Here is a 12,295-nt window from a genome sequence, read left to right as displayed (position 1 = left end):
AAATTAGTAAAGGCTGCCTTCCTTTCATTTATGATTATGAACGACAAAGAAGATGGTCTTGGCTAATTTAAATTATAAATGTTCAACGAGAGATGAGTAAAGAGACATTAATATCAAAAACAACATGATGGATGTTGAACTGATCAGCAGTAGTACGCCACAATGTTTACAGCAAACATTTACCATTAAATGTTTTTATACATACAGTTAAAAAAAAAAAAAAAACAGTGTGATTCTACCAATTTCGACAGCAAGGTGGTAGAATCATACTTTTTTTTTTTTTTTTTTTTCATACAGTTGATTGTATGAAAAAATTTTGTAGTTGACTTTTGAGTTAACTGGAGTTTTGATTAATGTTAAAACTCCAGTTGACTTTCTAGTGATTTTTAAGGCAAAAGTGTGTTTTCTTATAGCAGTGGAAAATCTGCTACTTTACACTGCTATAAGAAACTCCCAGAAACTTTTCTGAGAATGAGCCAAATAGAAACAAACCAATTTTACAAAAAAAAAAAAAAAAAAGCACCAATTTCTAGTACATAATAATGCTTGGTGGGTGTGAACCCACCAGGCATTATTATGAAAGAAGAAAGAATTTATGTACTAGTCTTCATCTTTGTTGGTACTGACAAGTGCAAGAATGATCAGCCAGGTGAAAAAGAAACTGAATTCAGATCTCTTTCTGATGAAGCTTTGGAAAATGTACTTGACAACCAAGTCTGAACAGCAGTGCCATTACTGTAAACAAAACTTTGACACAGCATTTCTGAACAGCATAAAGTCTGCAGTAGAATCCTTCTCAAAACAATTATAATTAGTTGATATCTAATAGATGATCTCAACAGAAATCCTAGGTAAATGAATGTTTTAAAGCATTCTGTACTGCTGAACAGCTGGCTACATTTTAATATAAAAGGTCTATTTTGTCAATGAATTTTAATTTCTGGTGCAGTATAGGCTTTAAAAAACCCTCCTGCTTTTTTTGAAGAAATCTCCTGTTTTTTTGAGAAGAACTGGTTTTTGCAAAAAAAGCCCCTGTTTTTCTCGTACCTTCACCTATCTAATCTCCAGCCTTATGAAAGTTAAAAGTTGGCAGTTGTGTCATCAACAAATTTTTCTTCTGAAAAACGAACTATTTGCATAAGTTTGTAAGCAGTGAATAAGGCAAAGCAAAGAACAGGAACAAGGAATTTTTCATATATGAGGTGTGGCAATAAAGTTCTCAGAATGGTGATGTAACAGTCATGTTCAATGAGTTTGAAAATAAGCAGAGGTGGTATGTTGTAGGTCAAACTTCTTCCAACAGATGTTGGTACAGACATTGTCCAGTAGGCTTAACAGGTTGCAAGTAACAACCAATTTTATTAGCAGTGTTAATGTTCCTTGTCATGGTTTTGCAATGGAGCATCAAATGAATATTAGATTTTTCTTTAAACTGGAAAAAACTACAACAGAAACATATGAAATGTTAAAAACTGTTAATGGTATGAAATGTTAAGCCATACCAGTGTGTTTGAATGGCATAAGCGGTTCAAAGACAGAAGTGAGGATGTTTGCAGCAACCCAAGAAGTGGGCATCTGTTAACCTCTCAAAATGAGGACAGTCTTTTTTTTTTTTTTTTTTTTATGTAATCCCCAAACACGAGAGATATTAGAACCTATAGTGCTTAGTACCGTGCTTGGGTTGGACGTTGAGAAGACGAAAGAAGATATTTGTTGACATTGGACTTGAACTTCTGTAGACTAATTTTCAGGAAATATGTATGAAGGAAGGTTGTTCCAGAAAACAGCAGTTGAATGAATAAACAAGGAAGATGAAAAGTTGGTTCTGTGAGTTTGAAGTTGGACAGTAAATGGATGTTGGCTAGTGGTGGCACGTGTTCGGACTGTTTTGAAAGAGAGAGAGAGGGAATTATAGAAGCCAATTCAGAAGAACAGTGCCCATGGAAGTATCTGTAGAAGAGGCATGCAGCAGAAACAGTATGTCTATGAGACAGCGAGTGGAGAGACTCTGTTAGAGATGAATCATTAATTAACCTAACTGCCCTCTTCTGAATGGAATCAAGAAGCCTGAGAGAGGTTTTAGGGGAACCCACCCCAGATGTGGGAACAATATTCCATACGATTTATACAGAGTGAGCAGCTGTTTGAAAGAAAAGTAACGCCGAGAGCGAAAGAGAAAACCAAGTTTTTTAGATGCAGAGGAAGCAATATTTGTAATATGCTTGTGCCAAGAGAGATTAGAAGTCAGGGTAATCTAATCCCCAAAAGAGATATATCATTTTGCCTAGAAATCGGAGTGTCACTAAAGATAAGCATAGGAGCAGCAGAATCCTTTTTGCCAGATATAAGACAAGACTGAGTTTTAGAAGGGTTGAAATCAACTAAGTCATCTTTGTCCCACTGGAGAATTACCTGAAAATCGGCATTTAAGGAATTGGTAGCAGATTTTTGAGAAGTTGAAGCTGATTGAGCAGGACAAGGTTTCTCAAAATGGAAATTGGAATACAATGTGCTATCATCGGCAAAACTATGCATAGGATTTCCAGTAAATGGAAGAAGGTCATAATATACAAGAGGAAAAGAATGGAGGAAAGAACTGAACCTTGGGGAACACCAGCATTAGTGGAGAAGTTAGAAGACAGAGAGCCATCTACCATCATCCTCAGTGAGCGATCAGAGAGAAAACTGGATAATCAATTACTAAAAATAGTTGGCAAACCATAAGATGGAAGCTTGTTTAGAAGACCTTTATGCCAAACACGATCGAAAGCCTTTGAGATGTCAAGAGCAACTACTTATGTTTCACCGAACCTTTCAATTGAATTAGTCCATAAATGGGTAACATAAGCCAGAATATCACCAGTGGATCGGCACTGACGGAATCCAGACTGGCAATCATTGATCAGACCGAAGGTTTCTAGGTAGTTTAAGAGTTGTCAGTTAATTGATTTCTCCATTACTTTAGAAAGAGTAGAAGTAATTTCAATGGGATGATAATTGGATGGGAGGGATTTGTCTCCCTTTTTAGGAACTGGCTGGATATGAGCAAATTTCCAAGTAGAAGGAAAAACACCTTTGAAATAAGAAAGTGAAAAAAGGTGGCAAAGAATAGGACTAAGTTCAGGAGCACAGGTTTTGAGAACAAGTGGAGAAATACCATCGGGACCTGGAGCTTTCTTAGCATCAAGATTCATCAAAATCCTTCTGACATCCTTTTGACGGAAGACCACAGGATGCATTGAATGGAGTGTTTTGGGAATGGTGGAAGGTGTTTTACCAAGATCATTAATACATGAGCTGGAAGAAAGATGGGATGCTAGCAGGTCAGCTTTATCCTTGGCTGAAGTGACAACAGAACCATCTGGTTTGGACAGAGGTGGGAGCAGAGATGGGCAAAAGTTGCGGCCAATAGCTTTGGCAAGAGACCAGAATGCTCGGCTACCATTAGGGCAAGAAGCAAGTTTTCTACTTTTAGCCTGTTCAAACTCTAATTTGGACTGATTAATAACTGCTTTACAATTGTTGCGAGCTTTGGTGTAGGCAGAAAATGAAACTGAAGAACTAGAAACAACCCGATTACGATATGCAACATTCTTCTCTTGAACAGCCTTAGCACATTTATTGGAAAACCAAAGTTTAGATAAAGGACGATATTTTAAAATGGAGTGTGGGATAAAGGATTCCATTCCTGCAAGAATAATTTCACTGACACGGTCTGACCAAAAGTTGATATCAGATGTTTTGAAACAGTAATCCGACCAAGGAAAAGAAGAAAAGAAGTCTCGCAGGCCATCCCATTTTGCATTCTTGTAATGCCAAACAACACGAGGTTGGGAATAGCCATGAGATAAAGGTTCCATTGGAGAAGAGACAATCACCAAGTTGTGATCTGAAATGCCTAAAGGACCTCTCACTTCGACCGTGTACTTAGGATTGTTTGTGAGAAAAAGATCAAGCGTATTGGCTGTATGATTAAGATTGTCCGGTATTCTTGTAGGTAAATGAACAGTCTGTGCAAAGTCATTAGTAAATGCAAAAGCCTCTGCATCTCGACCAGTTGGGTGGGTGTGACTAGAAAACGGAAGCCAGCTGGAGTTGTGAGCATTAAAATCACCAAGAAAAATTACCTCACTGTTAGGATAGTTGGACTGGAGAAAGTCAAGTTGCAAAGAGAGGAAGTCAAAGAGCTCCAAGTGATTAGTTGAGTTGGGAGAACGGTAGAGACAACAGACGAATTTTACACAATGAGTTAGAGAGATTTTAAGCCAAAGAAGATCAAAGAGAGGAGATTCCAAATTGCCAAGTCTCTAATAGGGAATATCAGAACGGACATATGCACAAGTACCACCTTTGAGGCGAAAGGAATCATACAGTGAATAATTTGGGCAACTGAGATGAACAGTAGTTGAATCAACTGATAACTGAGATTCTGTCAGAAAAAGTACACGGGGTTTGGCAGACTGCAAGTGGAAATGGACATCGTTGAGATTAGAATTGAGACCACGTATATTTGTGAAATGAATTAGGAAGTGCTTGGGAGGTTTAGATCATTTCGCAGATAAGCTTGCTCTATTAGTTTTACAATTAATGGTATATGCAATAGTAAGAAAAAGTGGGTGGGACATGCTGTATGAAGTAATGAAATTTTTGGATATGGCGTACACATGGTAAGAATATACACAGATCCTTGACATAATGTGGCCTCGACAATGCCCCTGCATACACACTACTCGGATTCCCTCCAGTCACTATCTGGCAGAGTAGAGATAGCAAGATTATATACTAGCTGATCTAGAAGCCTCCTAGAGAGTTACCAATAGGTTCGGTCCTATGTATTAACTAGCATCCGGCCTGCGAACACAGTTTTAGAGCTGTACCCTCAAAATGTAAGGAATATTGGATCTCGCCACGATGTTCATCATAACCTCAAAAGTGATCAATCATACTGCATGATGGAAGAGAAGTGAGAATGTTCGCAGCAGCCCAAAAAGTGGGCATCTGTTAACCTCTCAAAATGAGGACAGTTGCAGAAGTTCACGAAATTGTGGCAAGACATTGCCATTTGACCCTCATAATGATGGCCTGTGGCAGTGGTGTCCAACCTGCGGGCTGGATCCGACCCACAAATAATTTTTATAAGGCCCGCACAGAAAGTGAACTAAAACAGCATTAAAATGTTCCAAAAGGGGGAAATCGATTTGGAGTATCGTGTTTTTGATCCAAGGTGAACTGAAGACTATTTCTTCATTGATTACCACGAAAAAGGAGTTTGTTGTGTGTGTCAGAAGACTGAGTTTTTAAAGAATATAACACTGATTCCAATCATAAGTCTTATGATCAACATAAAGGAGTGCTGTGAAAAGAAAAGTGTTCCAAGTTACAAAATGAATTAAGAAAACAACAAAACATACTGAAAACGTATCAGTCAAGATATTTATCTGCTGTGCGTGCCAGTTATCAAGTTGCACATTTGATCGCTTTTGAAAGTAAACCATTCAGTGATGGTGAATTTGTTAAGCATTGTTTGTTAAAAGTTGTGGAAGAAATTTGTCTGGAGAAACCAATAATGATACAAGAAATTGTTTGTTTGTTATTTGGTTTTTAGGAGCATTAGCAACTAAGGCCATATTGCTCCGGGATATGCAGTGGTCATTTCCCGACCTTTCTGCATCCTCCGTATTTGGTGGTCACGGGCTCGAACTCCACTCTAATCAAGAAGCGTGTGCTTTGCACTGCTGCTCCTGCCCACCCGGCTATGGAGGCGCTGATACAAGACATTGGTTTGTTTCGACAAACAATTATGTGAAGAGTAGAAGATGTTGGAAAGAATTTGTTCAAACAACTTTTGGAAAACATAAAACAAATGAAATATTTTAGTGTGGCATTGGATGACAATACTAATGTAAATGACACAGCCGAACTCCTCATCTTCATACGTGGAATTAATGATAATTTTGTACCACTTGAAGATTTTGCTGAACTACAGAGTATGTGTGGAACAACTACAGATGAAAATATTTGCCAATCTATTGAAAAGTTAGGATTAAATATTAAAAACCTGGTTTTAAATATTAAAAACAACTGGCTGTGCAAAAAATATGATTGCTAAAAACATTGGGCTTATGGGTAGAATAATCAAAAAAAATGAATAACAGAGCTGAACCTCTAATTAGAATTCACTGCGTGTTCATTAAGAAGCTCTTTGTGGGAAAGTATTGGATCTCCAACACATTATGAATGTGGTTATTTCAACTGCCAATTTTACAAGACTGCATGGCCTTAATGTGGCTGTTGAAACATCACCGAATGTTTCAACAAGAAAAAGTTAAACCAATAACACAACTATGAAATATGGAGTGGCTGTTTGATCTTGTAATTCATACACACATTTCTAGTCATTTAAATGCTCTTAATTTAAAACTACAAGGGAAAGGAAAATTGGTCTGATTTGCTTGGTGACATCAAATCATTTCAGAATAAGTTGTTATTTTTAAATTCCAGTTGAGCAAGACAACTTAGTTCACTTTGAATGTTGTACTGAGCTAAAGGAGAAACACATTTCCAAGAACCGTTGCCTTTCGTTATTACAGTTACTTTTTGACAAGTTTGAAAGTCGATTTTCTGATATAAAATTCCAAGAAAAAAACATAAGTTTTTGTTTGAGAATCATTTACTATGGTTGAAAACTTGAGAGACTTGATATTATTGATCTTCAAGCCAAAATGTGATTCAAGTATATAGACTACAAAAATAAACTATTTAAATTCTACAAGGCTTTCCCATCTGAAGATTTTCTGCTAATAAAAGAAAACGCCATGAAAATGGCTACTTTGTTCGGATAAACGTATGTTTGCAAGCAGAAATTTTTTTCACTCTCGAAATCAAATAAATATTTAAAAAGAAACACAATAACAACATAAGAGCATTTTTTTATGAAATCCCCAAACACGAGAGGTGTTAGAACCTATAGTACCGTGCATGGGTTGGAGTTTGAGAAGACAAAAGAAGATATTTGTTGACATTAGATTTGAACTTCTGTAGACTAATTTTCAGGAAATACGTATGAAGGAAGGTTGTTCCAGAAAATGGCAGTTGAATGAATAAACGAGGAAGAAGAAAAGTTGGTTCTGTGAGTTTGAAGTTGGACAGTAAATGGATGTTGGCAGCACGTCTTCGGACTGTTTTGAAAGAGAGAGCGGGAATTATAGAAGCAATTCTGAAGGACAGGGTCCGTGGAAGTATCTGTAGAAAAGGCATGCAGCAGAAACGGTATATGAGATAGTGAGTGGAGAGACTCTGTTAGAGAGGAGTTGTTAATTAACCTAACTGCCCTGAATGGAATCTAGAAGCCTGAGAGAGGGTTTTGGGGGCACCGCCCCAGATGTTCGCTGTGTACAAATCGCAAATGTTTGGAAGAAAAGTAATGCCGAGAGCAAAAGAGAAAACCAAGTTTTTTAGATGCAGAGGAAGCAATATTTGCAATGTGCTTGTGCCAGGAGGGATTAGAAGTCAGGGTAATCCCCAAAAGAGATATATCGTCTTGCGTAGAAATCGGAGTGTCACCAAAGATAAGCATAGGAGCAGAAGAATCCTTTTTGCGAGATATAAGACAAGACTGAGTTTTAGAAGGATTGAAATCAACTAAGTTGTCTTTGCCCCACTGTAGAATTACCTGGAGATCGGCATTTAAGGAATTGGTAGCGGATATTCGAGAAGTTGAAGCTGATTGAGCAGGGCAAGGTTTCTCAAAATGGAAAGTGGAATGCAATGTGCTGTCATCAGCAAAACTATGGAGAGGATTTCTGATCAATGAAAGAAGTTCATTAATATACAAGAGGAAAAGAATGGAGGGAAAGAACTGAACCTTGGTGGACACCAGCATTATTAGTGAAGTTAGAAGACAGAGAGCCATCTACCATAACCCACCGTGAGCAGTCAGAGAGAAAACTGCTTAACCAATTACAAAGAACAGTTGGCAGACCATAAGATGGAAGCTTGTTTAGGTCTTTATGCCAATCACGATCGAAAGCCTTTGAGATGTCAAGAGCATCTGCTTGTTTCACCGAACTTTTCCATTGAATTTGTCCATAAATTGGTAACATAGGCTAGAATATCACCTATGGATCGACACTGACGATCGTTGATCAGACAGAAGGTTTATGGATAGTTTAAGAGTTAGTTAAGTGATTTCTCCATTACTTTAGTAAGAGTAAAAGTAATTGGATGGGAGGGATTTGTCACCCTTTTTAGGAACTGGCTGGATATGAGCAAATTTCCAAGCATAAGGAAAAACACCTTTGGAATAAGAAAGTAAATAAAGGTGGCATAGAACAGGAATAAGTTCAGGAGTGCAGGTTTTGAGAACAAGTGGAGAAATACCATCAGACCTGGAGCTCTATCGAGAAATACCATCAGGACATAATCTTCTTATGTATTGAAATTGGCATTACAAATTTGCAACCAAATTTTGAACAATTATTTAAAAATATCCAGCCTCGATCATCTCATTAAATGTTAATTTTTGTCCAGTAAATGTTATTGTGTATTGTACTTAATAATTTTTTCAATATTTCAATTTTAGGTTAATCATTATATTTATTTATTCACCTTAATATTGAAAAGTAGTGATCCTTTTCAGGTTATAAATTTTCTAAAATGAGCATTTAAAAGCAAAAGCGGTTTATTTTTTTATTTATTATTTTTTTTTTAACAAAAGAGAAGTATTTCAAACAGAAACAAAAGTAAAGTATTTAAAAAAACAAACAAAAGTAAGTAATATTTTTATAATTTTAATAAAATCTAAAAAATAAATCACTGACAGATTTGTTGCACATGAAAGTGCTGAGAATTTGCATTTTATTATATATAGCTTGAAAAGAAAAAAAACAGTAACACGAAAATATAAACTTCCTTTTATGAGTAACAAGATATAGAAAATGCGACAATTTTTTCTCGAATCACTCTGTGCGGCCCGCGAAACAAATCTAATTTTGAATATGGCCCCCGTACGAGAAAAGGTTGGACACCACTGGCCTATGGGATGGATATGAGTAAGGAGAGATTCATAAAATTCTGCATGAAGATGTAGGATAAGAGTAAGTCTGTACAAAATTTGCACCGCACAGCTTCATGGATGAACAGAAGCAGTGAAGAGTGTCATCATGTGAAGACTTCATACGGTTTGTTCAAGGAATCCTAATTTCCTTGACTGTATTGTCACTGGAGAATGTTGGTAGTTTCATTATGACCCAGAGATAAAGCATCAAGACATGCAGGGGGACGACTTCAAAATTATCACCAAGGCCCAAAAAGTTTTGTTTACAGAATTCCAGGATCAAGACAATACTGATCATGTTTTTCAACAAAGAGCATTTCAAAAAACAAGGAATTTATCCGAAGGGAAGAGAGTTAGTGCTGTGTCCTACATACAGATGCTTCAAAGACTATTGAAGCATATTTCCATTATGAGACTGCAATTTCAAGAAAAAAGGCAACTGATTCTTGTAGCACAACAATGTCCTCTTCCATTCTACACTTGTTGTGAAGATGTTTCTGATGAAACATGGCATTGTACAAATCAACCATCCACTCTACTCTCCTGATTTAGCACCAGTGGACTTTTCTCTTTCCCAAAGTGAAAACTGCCCTCAAAGGAAAGATTTCAGGATATTGAGGACAGAAAGAAAATGTAACCACTAAACTGAACATGGTCCCTCTGGTCTTTGCTGAATCTTTTCAGAAACATTTTGTTTGAACAGTATAATAAGTGATTCAATTAGGTAGTGATTGCTTTAAATAAAACTAAAACTATTTTTGAGCTTCTTCACTTTGTTCTTTTTATTGTGCTAGTCCAGGAACTTTATTGCTACAATCTGGATGATAAAGTTGGCACTTGTTTCAGATGCATTTTGCTGGTGTATGTCCTTTACAGTAAGAAACAAATATGAGAACAAGGTTCACTGAACATCAGTTTCTTGTGTCGCAGGCAGCTAATAAAGAATATTAGTTGAAGTCTGTTAGGAGACTAGGGATTGCAGGATTAATTCTGCATCAGGAATGTGAGACAGAAATCTGCTCCAGCCTTTTTTTTTTTTTTTTGCATCTTTTAAGTTTAAGAAGATCTTCATATATTGGGACTCTGTTAACCTTTCAGAATTTGCATTGGTGGTAGTGAAAGGTTTTTAAGTATGGTGACAATGCAACAAATTGATTAAAAAAAATTTTTTTTTTGTTTCTTTCAGAGACTTCAATTGTTTTGCTTTATTGGCTACCTGCAACATGAGAAACTGTTCAGTGTGAGCCTTGCCAAAGCTTTTAATAATTATGCTAACTTAATTGTTTATTACTTTATTAAAAGCATTTAGACTGGATACATTTGGAATAAGTAGCCATTTCGTTTATCTTTGAGTATGGCCTCTACTGCTGGAGTTTCTTTTTTTTTTTTTTGCATATTTTCCTTTATTATAAGGAACAAAATAAGCAGCCTTCATAAAAGAATACTGTATACATGAAGCCAAAAAAAGAAAAAGAAAAAAACTTTTAAATTTGTAAAATTAAAATATTTGGTTACCAAACATTTAATTTTTTAAAACATTTATAAAGAGTTTTTATAGTACTGTAGACTGATCTTATTAATTTTTTTTTTTTTTTTTTTTTTTCATTCTCTACTACTCTGAGCAGCTAAATTATAAGCATGAAAGCTATTTGTTATAATTTTATTAAAAAAAAAATACTGCTTTCCTTATGAATAAATATATTTAATCTATATAGTGCTTGTTGCATAATTGACTATTAAAAATAAAAAAATAAAAATCAAGGCTAGTCATCTTATTGCTAATATTATAGGTATCTAAATTTTGTGGTGTAAAAAATGTGGTATTAAAAATATAAAACTTATTATTTAGGCTTAGATTGAATATGGTATTGTTGACCGGTATAAGATATTGTTAAGATATATCATATGTAGCTTTATTATGAGTATTAGTAATGGCCAGTGATGCAAGAAAGCGAGCTTATCCACATTAATGAAAATAAATAATAAAAAAAAGCCTTGCATCACCTGTCCATCCCCTCAAGAATTTGTATGCTGCTTCCATAAAATTATTAAAACTACCCACTTCTAAAACACCAGATGGAAGTTTCTTCCAACAGCCAGCTGGCTGAAGGCAAATTTCTGCACATTTATCCTTCAACTATCCTTTCTCAATTTTAAAGTTATGTTCCCTCTTGTATGTTGTCTAAGCAAGAGAAGGACACCTTGAGCATATAGCTTATGCAATAAATTCAGAGCCTTAAACAGCGCAATCAGATCTCCTTGCAGGTACCTAGTTTACAGATATTGCAATTTGCAGAACTGAACCCTTTCTCAATAAGGGTACCCTTTTGTTTCTTCACTAATGTTGTTGCCCTTTTCTGCACCCATTCTAACAGATCCGTATCCTTCTAAAATGAAGCCTCCAGACCTGTATGTGCTACTTAAGATGTGGCTTAAGTAAAACCTTATGTAATGGTGTAATCATCTCCTTATTGGCTTCCTGAAGTATAGCATTAATAAAATAGTCCAATGACATATATAGTGACATTGATTTTGTGAAAGATTGAAACACAAACAAGTACAGATTTTTGTGTAATGTATTAGCACAGCGCCATCCTAATTTTATTTGTTCTTTATTTAAGTTTTAGCCATTTCTGTAATTTACCAAATGTGTATGATTTAACTTTCTTTTGGTTGTTTTGTTTTACTTGCAGCTGCTGGAAGTGCATTTTGTGAAGCAGCTTCATTGCATTTAAAGAGTGAGAGCCGTCATGATGCAGCTTCTTGTTATGTTGATGCTGGTAACTGCTATAAAAAAGCAGATCCACATGGTAAGAACATCATTTGCTTGTTTTTGAATTAGTGCATACATGGGTACTTTAATGATATCTGACTGTATACTGCATTCTAATTATTTGTTTGTGCTTGCAGTGGGCTGTGTTATACAGGCTGTCTCAAAAATACATGGCATAACTTCAGGAATGAGTTCCTCATATCTACATATGAGGAACTCATTCAAACAATAAAAATATTTTATATCGACATAGTTCCGGAAATGCTTGGTTTCTGAGTTTTGAAGGTCTGTATGACACATCACCTTATAGTAATTGTTCAAAATGTCCACCTTCTGCCTGAATACAGGCCTCACATCGACGTCTCATGGACTCGCGAAGACGATGCCAAATTTCTGGCATGTTCCGTATTGTCTCACAACCTGCCACAATTCGATTGCGGAGAGTTTCCACATCAGCTACCAGAGTC

At 36.0% G+C, this 12,295-nt stretch overlaps 1 protein-coding gene across 1 annotated transcript in view; it reads left to right on the top strand.

Annotated features, from left to right (window-relative positions):
- LOC150088401 (alpha-soluble NSF attachment protein-like) overlaps positions 1–12,295 on the top strand; it is a 236,215-nt gene that overhangs the window by 46,814 nt on the left and 177,106 nt on the right. Inside the window, exon 3 of the mRNA XM_090369491.1 lies at positions 11,749–11,865. Within this exon, the coding sequence (XP_090225617.1) occupies positions 11,749–11,865 (117 nt within the window). The remainder of the gene's footprint in view (positions 1–11,748; positions 11,866–12,295) is intronic.

The sequence above is a fragment of the Mastigoproctus giganteus genome, chromosome 3 (assembly GCF_048544385.1).
Source record: "Mastigoproctus giganteus isolate SK-2022 chromosome 3, ASM4854438v1, whole genome shotgun sequence".
Classification (NCBI taxonomy): Eukaryota; Metazoa; Arthropoda; class Arachnida; order Uropygi; family Thelyphonidae; genus Mastigoproctus; species Mastigoproctus giganteus.
The sequence above is the reverse complement of the archived record's forward strand: the minus strand, read 5'-3'. Positions and strand labels throughout refer to the sequence as shown.